The 14,463-nt window shown below is 28.1% G+C and overlaps 1 protein-coding gene across 3 annotated transcripts in view; it reads right to left on the bottom strand.

Annotated features, from left to right (window-relative positions):
- stmA (Protein EFR3 homolog stmA) overlaps positions 1-14,463 on the bottom strand; it is a 40,841-nt gene that overhangs the window by 11,691 nt on the left and 14,687 nt on the right. For 2 of the 3 annotated variants that reach the window (XM_067279074.1, XM_067279072.1), the window contains exons 2-11: positions 11,897-11,973; positions 10,955-11,082; positions 7,713-7,863; positions 7,505-7,626; positions 7,274-7,411; positions 3,473-3,607; positions 3,315-3,393; positions 3,014-3,209; positions 1,687-1,815; positions 1,281-1,420 (exon numbers count right to left, since the gene is read on the bottom strand). In XM_067279074.1, coding sequence (XP_067135175.1) covers positions 1,281-1,420; positions 1,687-1,815; positions 3,014-3,209; positions 3,315-3,393; positions 3,473-3,607; positions 7,274-7,411; positions 7,505-7,626; positions 7,713-7,863; positions 10,955-11,082; positions 11,897-11,973 — 1,295 coding nt within the window. The remainder of the gene's footprint in view (positions 1-1,280; positions 1,421-1,686; positions 1,816-3,013; positions 3,210-3,314; positions 3,394-3,472; positions 3,608-7,273; positions 7,412-7,504; positions 7,627-7,712; positions 7,864-10,954; positions 11,083-11,896; positions 11,974-14,463) is intronic. The other variant, XM_067279073.1, reaches the window with a different exon arrangement.

Below are 14,463 nucleotides of genomic sequence, written 5' to 3'. Positions count from 1 at the left end.
CGGTTATCCGACCAACCCCAGTCCCCAATTAAGTCAGATAATCGATGCTCTACTGTAATTACATAATTAATTTTCCGTGCTACTTTTTGTAGTTCTGTAATAAAAAGTTAATAGTAACATTTACAAAATAATCTAATGTGTCAGTCCTGTAGCCAAAATTTTCTTTTGAGGAGCTTATTCATCAAATTTAACAGCCGACACCTAAACTGCCTTGGTCTTCCAGATGTCATTTTGCTACTGACAGTAGACTTCTACCAAAATTCAAAGGTGACTTTAGTCCCAAAAGTCCCCTCCCTGCCTATGGCTATAATGTGTAATCTCCAAATACTATAATTGACAACTTCTAAATTAAAATATAATACAGCAAAACTTCACTATAGTCTAGGCACAAAGCAAGAATCAGGAATTTCATCTAAAATGAAGACTATGGAGGGAACAACTTTGCTGTTTTTGTTCCAAGAAATTTTCCTTGCATCTGTAAATCAATAGTTTGAACCCCAATTTTCCAGGAATAAAAGACTTTTAAATAATAATAGTGGCCAAATCTCTATTGCTTGGTAGTGGATGTAAGAATATTAACATTTTCTTTCTAGTTGCCAGTAAACCTACACACTTCTAAACAAATATGGATAAATTTTATACATATCACCAACTCAACACCGTATTGTACTAACCAAAATGTTCTACCTGTTACCAGTGTGCACTCTCTAGTTCCGTCTTGCACTTTAGTGCGCATGCCTAAGAAGACGCAATCGGTTAAACGTGTGTTCGAATTTTGAATTTGGTTTTCTTTGAATGACAGTCCAGAAATTCAAAGTTACCCAATGAAGAACCAGTATTTCGGTTCGAAAACGTTAGTAACGAACTATTGGCGTCTATTTCGTTTTTTGGTCGTCTAGAGAGTGCACACCAGTAACAGGTAGAACATTTTGGTTGATAAATTTTATAGTCTATCACTCAGAGAGACAGAATCAAATTCAGGCAGATCAATAAAACCCCTTTAATTTTTCTGGAATGATCTATCTTAAATATGCTGGGCCCAGTCCCTCACTACCTAATCATTCCCATTGTGGACTTCAAAAAGACCCTTTTAGCATTCATAGGACAATAAGTTTTAAAATTTAGACAATTAGATCTTTAATAAAAAAAATTATAGAGGAGGAGAAAACTCAAAGAAAATTTACACTCAAATATTTATCAATATAAAAGAACACAAGTAAAATAAATAAGAAAATATTTTATTAAGTTTCTTTTATTTTGAAATTTATTATTTTTCTTACCTTCAGCAAACTTTTTAATAAAATATGTTGTAATAAAACATCTGCTTCATGAGAATCATCCATAAGTAATGGCACTTTGTTCATGATAAACATCATTATTTCAATTTTTTGGAAGTCTGGAAGATTATTAGCAAATTCACCTACACAAAAAATAAAACTTTTGTAAATAAAAATTACAACAATAAACATTATTTTATTTTCAAAACAACTATAAAAATATAGTTACCTAGCTAAAGATACAAACCACTTTTCTCTATGTTAAATTTTTTTTTAAACATTCACAAATTACAGATTATGCCTTATACCTTATATTTATTTAGATTCTAAAACTCACTATAATATTAATAAATAATATATATTATTATTTTTATTATAACAATATTAACAGCAGCAATAACTTTTATACCAAGAGTATTAATGACGGCATCCTGAAAGTCTTTTTCGTCTTGCAAATCGGCTTCGTTAGTCGTTCTAACGTCGATAGATCGTCTCAAATGATTTAATAACGAATTAAATATTTCTAAAACCGACGGACCTGAAACGAGAGCAATGTAAACATTTAACAAAAAATTTATTTTTATAAATACACTTCTTTATTACTTATTCACTTATTTTAATACACTTCTTTACTTTTATTATAATAAATTCGTGTTACAATTTTAGATATAAAATAAATAATTACTAAATGTGCTAGAATAATTTAATTTAATCAAAGAGAAATATTTGCATGTAAAAAACTTAACACTTAAAAATAAAGAACGAAAACATTTTAAAAAACAATTCGTTCGGAAAGAACATCCACCCAACTTTACAATTTTTTGTATAAAAGAATGCACTTTAAAGAATGTAGTAACTTATATGACAGTTACAATGTAAGAGATTGAAATGCAGTTAACTGTTTTAAAGTTCTGAACTCATATAAGCAGACTTCAAACTTGTAATTCAGTTGCTACTTCAAAACATTAAAGTTATTTTTAACATTTCTGCTAAATATAATTTCTTTTATGAAAATTCAAAAATATATGATTTAATTAAAATGGTAATGTATTTTCCCTTTCAAATTCAACATAATCAAGAAGCAGATTAAAATATGCTTGTTTGTGACTTCATAAAACTTGTAAATTACAAATTAATTATTTTTATTTTATCAATGTTAACTATTGAATCAACATCAAAACTAAATGTAAATATATCATTAGAAATTGGAGATAATCGTTTAAAAAAAAATTATGAACTAGTTAAAGACACTGTTTTCAGTTAAAATAAATCAGGAATTTATATTTGAAAACTTTAACTATATATAATCTTTAGCTATAAAATTTGAAATAAAAATATGAAATGAAAAGCTTTGAAAAATTCAAATAAACAATTTTAAAGAAAGTTTCTTGAATACATGCATTACAATTATGCATCAGTAACAATAGAGAACTCATTTCTTATATAAACTGTTTATTTGCAGATATGGCAACTAATTAACTGAAATGTTAATTGGTAATAAAATAAGCTATGATTTCATCTACATAAATTGTAACAATAGATAAAATAAATGAGGTTGACAAAGTTCATAGTCACTGTAATAATTTAAAAAGATTTTTTTTTAAAACTTATAATATTACACTTAAAATATTTTCTTTTTTTTTAGTAAAAAGTACAAAAGTTAAACATATTAAAAGTTTAAAAAAATGCATTACAAAAAAAATGATTCAAATATGTTTATTTATAGTTTTCCTTACCAATGCTTTCTCCTGCAGCTATTGAAACAATATTTGATAACACATTCACGATGCTCGTACGAACTTTGGTCTCCGTACAGGTTTTAGAATCTGTTCGAGACTTGCTAACATTTTTATTTCTCTGATAGCCATTCGCTTTCGTTTTCTCATCAAGATGTCCCATCAGTATTTGAATAACTGCATAAGAATATTGGGCCTATTCAAAAACAGAATATTAATATTCAATTTAAATAAGACGGCAATGTGTTATATATCTTTTCTTGTTTTTTTTAAAAAAAATAGAAATGAAAATTATTTATACCTGAATTGAATACATGATAATTTTAAAAGTGTGAACAGCAAAATCATTAGGGACCCAAAGATCATGATTATCTAAATGTCTACATAGAAAAGAAAATCAATCATACAATTTAATATAAAGAAGTTATTTTCTTGCATAAAAATGTTTTATATTATTACTTCAGAACGGGATTCATCACGGAACGAACGTGACCAAAAGTTGCTCGTCCCATTAATTCCCTCAAACAGTTCTCGGCAAGAGTCCAAGGATTAGTTTCTTCCTGTGGGGAATCCGGGGTTTCGGTTGGTTGACTACTACAAATGATAAAAATTAGAAAGCTTAGTAATTAATTTGCATTAAAATCTGAATCCTTTTGAAATGTTTCAAAATGACTTGCAATTATATTTATCAAATTTATCAAAATAATCCAAAGATATTAAATTTCATATGTAACCAACCCAATAATTAATTTAAATATCAAATGAATGGCCAGATTCTTTACCAATCTACTTAAAGCTAAATAATTATTAAGTAATTTGGCTACAGGTAGGCAATTAAGCTGCCATTTGCATTTAGTTTAATAATTAGAAATAAATTTAATTTAGAATATTCTGGAAGAAAATATCTAGGTTAACTATTTTAAAGCTTCACTAATAAATATTATAAACACTACATAATTCGGATTTAAGTAGATTATTATGATACCAACTTGTACTGAATTTAATAATTACATTTATTTTGAATTCCAATGAATAATTATGACTATTCTGGAAAACAGATTGATCTGAAATACTGCAACTTTTGCTTCGCTTACCATGCAGCTGCATTGTTTATTACACTACCAGGACCTCTTGCCAATCTTTGCTTCCTGATTAATTAATTAATATTGGGTGTCCATAAATTTCCAATGCAATTTAAATAATTTATAACTTTATTAGTATTTGTGATAGAGAAATTATGTAGAATGTATTGGAAATAAGAAAATCTATACTTTTTTAATTGTTTTACTGTATTTTATTAAGTTTCCACATGGCCACCATCATTAGTAATAAGGGTAATACGGTTTTGTAGTTATCTAAAAACATTTTCCAATCGATTTACAGTAATGCCCGAAATCACATTAGTTATTTTAGCTTTCAAGTCGTCTAACGATCGAGGTTTCGGTAGATTTCAGTTTAGCCAATCAAAGGACACGGTTTACTTTCTCTTCGGTCGAAGCCATGGGTCACACATAATTTGGAAAAAGAAGTATTTTTAAAGTTTTTAAAAATTGTCAAATTATTGTATTGAAGAGTTACTAAATAATTTTACTTAAAACTAGGTACATTAAGCTTTCTAATACTTTTTACAGATTTTTCCTATCACAAATACTAATAAAGTTATAAATTTTTTAAATTGCACATGGACTTTACAGAACCCTGTATAACATACAGATTACTAGTTGCACCAATTGGGAATAATGACTGGGCTGTGTGTACAGAATTGTTCCAGTTGGCATGGCAAGCAGTCTTTACAGTTATATCTCTATAGTAAAAACTTAACTGGACATTAAAAGAGACTATAAAACCTTTAAATTCCAACACTTTAAACCAAAAATTTAATCATGCTAACATTTTCAACCATATTTAACGATCATCATCAAGCTGTTCAAATGACATCATCATTTCAAACAAATTAAGAGTCTTTTTTTTTTTTCAATTTGGAACATACCCACAATTGGTGAATTTTAACATGCCTTCAATCTTTATATATAAGGTTTAGTGGAACATTTACGATGATACAATTGTAGATTACAATAAATATAAATTAATAATTAATAACACATTAGGACAAGTATAAACAGAGTTATGTGCTAAGAAATTTCATAAATTGATCTCCATGCATATGATATTCCATCAGTGTATGTTTTATAGTTGACGAATTTGGCCTTTAAAGAATTCTGTATATTTCTAACCATTCTAGATACGTCAGGTCAGCTATTTCACGGGCTGGTCTCAAAATTCCAACCCCTTACAGGTTGATCTCCACATCATTATCCATTGCATAGGCTGCTAGTGCAGTAGGAGGATACCTTTTTCTTATAATTAATTCATGTTCCTTAATTCTCACCAAGAGGGAACAACAGGTGGTACTGTACCAATGTATTTAAGTCAGTATTAAAACTATGGTCTTTGATTGGAATATTGTATATCATGTGAGATGTTGACAGTCTAGTGGATCTTTACCTTCCCAAGAAGGCTGTAAATTGTAGGATTTCTTCTATAGCATAAATGAAAGGTACTGGCATAGGCAATGTCTTTATGTAATATTTTAAATGCTTGATTGTATCTAATCATTATTCTGTTATTTACTATCAAGTTGCATGCTACCAAACTTCTTGATTAACTGGTAACTGTACAGTACTCTTGCTGAGTTACAGAGAAGCACCCTTAGACATCTTATTTTTGTTGGTAACATTCATTATTAAAACAAAAATAATTGTTTCCTTCACTAACAAAAGGGCCTCTTATATATGCAATACCTACTGCACACTAACCCTTCCTTGAGTAGCAGATCATTAGCTAGTGTAACAGCACTGAAATAAGGTAGCAAAGGGTATAAAAAAGCATAATCAAACTTACAAAGACAGAGCAAGAAATTAAAGTAACAAGCAACTTGACTAAAGCCATTTCTAAAAAATATACCTTACTCATCAAGCTGCAGTTATCCTTGCACAGAATCCTCTATAATGATAGAGATGGGTATTCAAACTTGGTGAGGTTGGTGTACTCATGATTCTGATGCAACATTCGTAGACAAGTTCAAAGCTATATTACATAAGTGCCACTACTGGGAAACTTGTAAACCATTTAGCAGAGCATCAAGAGAACATTTTGAATAATAGATGTTGTACCAAGCTTTCTAGAAGTGTGTTAGAACATAATTATGAACCCTTATAGTTGGAAGCCTCATTACTACAACAATGTGAAGAGCAGAACCATATTTATGTGGAATCTTTATATGTATCAATTATGAACACCTGTAACAGGTCCACGCTAGACATCCTAGAGCTTTGGATGTCATTTTTCAAATCTCTCAGAACGTAACTTGTGGCTATAACACGATCCACCACTACAGTATTCAGCCCAACATCTGTGCCATTTTAGCTACACATATTTAAAATTTATTCCAAAATTTAAAATTTGTTATGTGTCAATTTGTGTCCATTTTGTACTCGGTCTGTTGTAGAGATTTTAAAAAGATTGTTAAGAATTTACATATGTTAGAAAAATTTCAAAGTATGTTCTCTTTGAATTTCTTGTTTGAAAGTTTGGCATTCAACATTCCATTCTAAATAATTTGCTGAAGAAGATGGCAATGCATTGCTGAAAGTGCTTGCTTTTTTGTGTTAAATAAAAAGAATTTTTAATGCCGAAAGACAGATGTTCATCATATCTATTGTGAAATTGGCATTAAGTGTGCTTTTGATCTTGCATCTTTTTGTTTAGTGACATTTGACTGCCAACACATTTGTATGAATTCTAAGAATTTATATAGTCAGAGAAATTTCTTCTTATTCATATTTCTGAATTCATACAGAAACACTTAAATTCAAGCATTTCCCTACAAATTTCTATTTTAATCATAAAAAGTCCAAAATTTGACTGAATATATTATAAATTTTGGACTGTTTTTTATTACATTTTACTTGACTATGCATGGCAATGGTATTGAAATTAATCATGATATTTAAGAGCAAAAACTTTTTTACTTTTTACTTCATTTTAATTTCTCTTAAGTTTCTTTTTTTATTTTTATATAATGATTTGTTATTTATTTCTTCCAATTCATAAAATACAAGCAATAACTGAATAAAATATAAAAGTATTCTAAATGTATAGAAATTCATAATATGAAATTATTTAAAGATTAAACAATTATTTTAAAATTAACATAATATGAATTTTATGTAGCTAAACAATAATCATTTAAAATCTTACTAGTGATCTTGCATATTAAATAAAAGGGAAGGAATAATTTTTTCCATATGAGCCTCATCCCAAATATTGACTTGCAAATCATCACTAACTGTTTTTCTTACAACTCCTTGAAGCCCTTTTAGTCCCGCAACTCGTAATCTGTCAAATGTACAGAACATTATATAATGTACAAAATCAACATTAAAATCACAATTCTTAGAAATTAAATCAAAATACTCCTTGTAAACTTACTTATTTCTTATATCAGGATCTTTATGATTATTATGACAAAGGGAAGAAAATTTTGAAACAAAAAAATCGTAGCGACGATGATAAGAGGGAGTATCTTCTTTAATATGAGCAAATTTAATAAACTATAAAATAATTTATACACAAACAAATTATGAATATCAAAGAAAAATTTTTACACAATCTTTTAAAACTGAAATTAAAAACTTACAGATTGAGTGGCTAAAAGCTGCATTTCAGGTGCATGATATTCAAGCAAGCGTTGTACCATTTTTAAAAAACTTTCCACAAACAAATTCAGACTCTGAGCATGACAAGCCATCAACAATTGATCCATAGCCTCCATTGCAATAACAACATACCTTATAATTTTAATTTAAATAAATTTAAGAAATTGATAATTTTATCAAATTTTTTATTTTACTTATTTTTAAAATTAAATATGTACACACAATAAAATAAGTTTTAGAATAAAAAAAATACAGTATTTGAAATACAGTTTTAATGCATTTATATAAAATATTCATCTTGTTTTATTATTAAATATTATATGTTTTGAAGGTAATGCCAATCAGCATTGCCTTTATCTTGTATGAATAGAAACTATAAAAATAAAATTAATGATATTATAAGATTAACTTTATTTCAATAAGTTTTAAAACTTACTATATTATTTACATACATTTAAATGTAAAATATATGAAAAGTGCTGAAAAGTTTGTGACTACCCATTCTCAAAAGAGTAAAAGTAATGCTATGAGAATAACAGAGAGAAGTCATCATTAAAACTTATGGTGTTGAAGTTCTTTGAGAACACTGTGATAAAAAGTTGCAGCCAGGCATTATAACGATGTTACAATAAATAATCACTCGTTAGAATTATTTTGGTTATTTGGTTACGTGACGAGTGAGCAAGCTGCCGAGGAGATGCATCTCTAGAAGACTTTTCTGTGAAGCTGGAACCTATTTAGCTGTTACTAATGTAAAGAAAACCTGGAAAACTCCATATGGCCAGCCAATTGACCATGCACGAATCCACAACTAACTAACTACCAGAGTTCGGTGATTTTATGTACTCCCCTATCGGAGGGCACTTATTAGAATTAAGAAAGTACCGTTCAGAAATGAAAAACCAGTCATTACATGTGAAATATTAAATACTTATATGCTTACTACAGAGTTTTTACAGGGCAACATCTTTGATTTCACACAGGCAAGTGCTATATGTTACCTGTCTCAGTAATGATATAATGTGCCTATTTTATGCTTTATCATTGTCACAGTAATTAAGTAAATATAATATATATTCTTTAAACTTTTTTGCCAGTAGCTGGCACTACATGTAAATCAGCAAATCAAATGTAGATAAAAATTAATTGATTTACAGAAAGCTAATAAATATTTTGGGGTGGGATATACCACATTATCTAAGTTAGAAGTACGAGACGTAACTGCCAAGTTTTGTAGCAATTGGTCAAATGACTCAGGTATGCATAGTGAACAAACAAACAAACATCCTCATTTATATATATATAGATTTTAAAATATAATTATTTTTAAAAATCCAATTTTAGTTTTTATTTTTCAAAATAGTTACTAAAAGAAATTATTAAAATAGTAATCAATTAAAATTTATATCAAACTCCCCACTATAGTAATTCAGACTTTGCATAACTTAGACAAATTTCTTCAAAACAGTAATTTAATAAATTATTGTACTGTATATTCATGTTCTCATTTTCCTCATCATTGGAGAAAACTCACTAAATCAGAATAATCTGGAAATTAATATGATTATTATAGAATATTTGGGCTTGGTTGTTTATATATATCTATGATTTTTTAACAGAAAAAACAATATTTTAATGCTTGAGAAGATAGATTCTTTCAATCTAATAAATTATCTTGCTTTCAATATCTACTCAGAAGGTACAGGATATATGATGGAGTGTAATATACAAAGATTTTGTTTTTTGTTTTCATTCTTGAAATTTTCTGCAGAAAATATGCTGTCACAGGTTATCTGCCTCAAATTTTATTAGATTATTAAACTGTACTATTAAACTGATAAATAAATTCGGTGTGGTTCAAAAACATTTGTGGTGAACTTTTTTCTTTTTTTTCATCACACACCAGATATAGGTTCTCGGGATATGTTATTTGATTAAATAAATGTTTTGTTTTGTAAATTTATTTTAAATACTTGAAATCTGTTTTGAAATTTCTATGTTGCTCTTTTTTAATACTTTAATACATAGATTACTGTTTTAAAAAAGAATGAAACTGCACAGATCAAAAATATTTTAAACAAATTTTTCTGTATAAAATAGTAAGTCTTTTGAATGATAGTTGGGGGACAAGCAAGAGATGTAATTAAACTTACATAAAAAAAGAGAAATTTTTGAAGACAATGTCCCTATGTAAGGAATGAATTGTATTATGTATCTGTAGAGATGCACAGACATGGTTGAGACAGGCTATAAAATACATTAAACTTTACTGTAAAGGAACTTATAAAGCTTTCTGGATAGTATTAAGTCCCAGCTGTAAGAGAAAACTGTTGGAAGATATCAATAGAAGAAAGGCTTTTTTAATCAAAGAGGTAATGACCATTTGTTTGTATGTAGGGGATGGAAAAAAGTAGAGTGGTAAAGAATGATCAGTGGTAATGATCATTCTTTATGTGAAAAACATTGAAATCTCACTGGTATGTGTTGTAGTGTATTAGTAAATCTAGATAATTAATGGTGTTACTATTTTGATCTTGCCCAGCAAAAATGTTATAGAAGAATATATACTGTTTAATACATTACAAAAATTTCAAAATCCTAAAAGATCCATCCTAATCTACGAGGGCATCGTCGACATATCTTAGATAAAATAATGAGTACAGAATGGCAAAAGAATGATTAAAAATGTAAAATTCAAAATTATGGAACACGATTTCTACTAATGCAGAAGATAACATTGAACCCATGGGCACTCCCTGTTTTGGTAAGTAATTGTTACCAGTAAAAAAATTAAGTAATTGTTGTTTATTACTAAGCCTGAATTTCTATAATTAATAACACTTGTGGGAATGGCCAACTCTTATCTACGAGCAGTTTTGTAAATAACACGATTGCTTCGAAAGTTGAATGGAAGAATATAAAGCATTTACATTTATTTTATAAAAGTGAAGACACAAGAGATGTATATTAGAAAAGGATTGCTGTATCTTTGTTTTGGTATTGTACAAAGAAATACAAGTTAACAATAGTTTTGATATAATAAGAATGTAAGAAATGAGAAGTATCTTTTCTAGGTTATAAGTGGGATGTGATTTCTATTGACTAAGAGCCTAAGAGATACTCAAAATGGTTGTTACAAACGATAAAGATCCCATTCTTGAAACGTCAGGAATGTAAAAAATAGGTTATGATATCTAACATAAATTAAAATTCTATCACCTACCCATTTCTATGCCTTGAAATATCTCTCGAAACTCTCCATGCAAGATATTCTCCAATACGATCTAATTTTTCAGGTGAAGATAAGGCATAAAATGTAAGTTTTTCCATATTACTTCGAACCAATCCATCCTAAATACCATTAAATGTATAAATTATTTACAGTAATTTTACATTTTTAAAAAAAAATTTGTTATAATAATGAAAAAATATCTACTTAAATAATCTTAAATTGTTAAATTTGAAAATTATTTTTATATAAAACTTTTGAGGAAGAGTGCATATAATAAATAACATATAATTAAACAGAAAATTAATTAAACTTAAATTTGTAAAAATATTTTTGATTATTCAATTAATATTTTTAATGAGAATCTTTTGTATTAATTAATATCTCAACATTACCAGAACCAGAAGAACCCAAATGGGATTAACTCAAAAATGAAAAATATTTGAATTAATATTTTTCATTTTTGAATCTCGAATGCCACGAATAAATAAATTTTAATTTTTTGTGTGTCAATGGAGAGATTTTAAGCCCCTGTAGCCCTCCCGTGAATCCACCTCTAAATTCTAATTTTCATGTGATATGTAGAAAGTTCTAATAAATTTAAAGAAATACAGTATCTGTGCTTCTTTAATTATAGTAAGTAAAAGATCCATTTTATGTTTCTTTTTAATGTTTATGCATGCAGATCATTTAAAATTTCTTTCATTTTTATTTAAGCATTGTTTGAACAGGTAAAAATTTTATTTTAATGAATTAATAAAAACTTTAATTGAATAATAACTGTTAATTAATTTTTCTCATTTAAGTTAAAGTTATCACAGTTGAAAAAGATTAAAATCCATTCAAAATAGTTATAATTAAAAGTTAATATTAATTTTAAGAAAAACATTCCTACGTGTTTAAAAACTTAATAATAATTCTAATTATTTGTTATACCTGAGGATTTGCAGGAAAGATATTATCAACTAATCTTCGATATCTAGGTCTAAGAGCAGAACAGCAACCACAACAACCTGAAATAGATTACATGTATATATAAATATTACCAGTGCATTTTACAAAAATTTTATAATGTACGCTAGATGTTAATCTGGCACCCAATAATCCAAACTGTCTGATGGTAATCCAGCATTCTAGTACTTCACAAATCAGAACTTGTTAGAACACATGCACACTAAAGAACTTGTTAGCAATCATTTTGTGTTAGGTAATATGCATGACTGACATATTTTTCTTTCCACGGGCCAATTCCGGGACAGCAGACTTAAAAACGATTTCCCATACTTGGAACATATGTAGCTTTTGTGAATCACATGTAGACATTACATGTCTGGAAAATAATTATTATATGAACATGAATGATTGTGAATGATGATTCTGTGCAATATGTTCGTTAACATTTTGCAGGTTTTTCAATCTTAATACAGTATAGTCGAGAACTATATCATATTTATACTGATTAAAGAGTATGTATAAACTAATGGGAAGCATATAACAGCATCAGCTAGTACAAAATATACAGCAACATTTGCAACGTTTAGATTGCATGTCACTTATTGAATTTCACAAAAATATACTGACCCCACTCTGATCTCATAGGTGCTAGATTAACAAACTTCTATTGTATTTGTAATATAATGTAATCTTATTAAGACATAATAAACTATGATTATTTGTTGTTTTTATGATTAACCTATTTCATTTAACTTCTATAACCTCTGAAGTAAAGGTAAATAATCATATATATAATAAAAATCTTGGGCTAGGATTTTTAAAAGAAAAGAAAAGAGAAGAGAGAGAGAGTACTGAAACTTTACTTCACATTTCAAACATTTTCAATTTTTTCAAATTTATTATTTTAAATTAAAATAAAATATATGATATTATATAATTAATATCATAATCTTTTGATTTATGCCTAAAATTAAAATTAATTAATTTATAGAAATTGCTATCATGTTATACAGTAACTTCAGCAATTATCAATAAATTTTCTAGATAATAACTCTCACCATTTAAACAGTAAAAAAAAAAAAAGATAATCTTACAATATATAATGATAAATGCTATTCTTATAAATTGCTAACATTAATATTCAGACATGTTTCACAGAGCAAAAGTCACAGTACGAATGTAATGTCAGAGTAGACAAAGACTTACAATAAATCAAGAGATTATAATACAGTATATATATATAAATAAATTGTAATCATTTGATTTGCGTTGATCTTTGTCTATTCAGTAGCATTAAATACTCACATATATAAAAATCATACACCAAATAAAAATATATTAGCCTAAAATTTCAATGCTTAACAGAAATAATATATGCTTAAAAGACCTATATATACTATACTGGAGCCCTCCCAAATACTAACTGCATAATCCTCTCACCCACCAACCATTCAGGCAGGCAATCTGTCACTTCACCCTTCATTACTCAAATGAAATGCCTGCCATTCCAATATATCCATTGGATAATTGCAATAATTTAGCCAATTATATCATATGCAGTACTAATGTGATGTAACCTAAAATGTAACTTAAGATTGCGATTTACTAGGATTTGCTCTTAAACACCGTCAATGACTAAGCTATGAATATACAAAGCTTTAAATATTCCGGATGTACAAAGTCTTTTTAAAAAGCTAGTGTCGATATATATTGTAAAAAAATTATTTTATGATTTGTCAGTTATTTTCCCTTATCTAGTCACCAATATATAAGGGGTGTCCGATATTGAAGATACAAGCCAAAATTACACTAACATTTATAATTAAAGAAAATATTTAAGACATTCCACAAAAACTACATACCTTTATTTCTCAACAAAATCTGCATAAATGTTGAGACATTTATTCCAGTATGACACTAGTTTGAACACCCCTTTATGGTACTGTTGCTTGTCGAGTTGCTTGAAGTAGTCCAAAATGGTGTCTTGCAATTCTTCCTGATCCGCAAAGCGTTTCCCTGCCAAAAATTTCTTTAAAGGTCCAAATAAATGAAAATCCGAGGGGGCTAAATCTGGACTACACACATCAAATCAAACCAAACTGGTTGGCACAGCAGAATTGGGAGGTCCTGCAACATCCTCTGTATAGTCTCTAGGATTTTCATTTATTTGGACCTTTAAAGAAATTTTTGGCAGGAAAATGCTTTGTGGATCAGGAAAAATTGCAAGACACCATTCTGGACTACTTCAAGCAACTTAACAAGCAATAGTACTATGAAAGGATGTTCAAACTGGTGTCACGCTGGAATAAATGTCTCGACGTTTATGCAGATTATGTCGAGAAATAAAGGTATGTAGTTTTTGTGGAATGTATTAAATATTTTCTTTAATTAGAAATGTTAGTGTAATTTTGGCTTGTACCTTTAATATTGGACACCCCTCGTATGTATAGTATATATTGTATATTGAGTATTTATTCAATATTGAGTATATTGATAGATATGTAAATCGGCTTTAGCAAACATAGTTGGAAAAAATAACACTAACACTA

This window comes from Centruroides vittatus, unplaced genomic scaffold (assembly GCF_030686945.1).
Source record: "Centruroides vittatus isolate TY-2023 unplaced genomic scaffold, ASM3068694v2 contig_854, whole genome shotgun sequence".
Taxonomy (NCBI): domain Eukaryota; kingdom Metazoa; phylum Arthropoda; class Arachnida; order Scorpiones; family Buthidae; genus Centruroides; species Centruroides vittatus.
The sequence above is the reverse complement of the archived record's forward strand: the minus strand, read 5'-3'. Positions and strand labels throughout refer to the sequence as shown.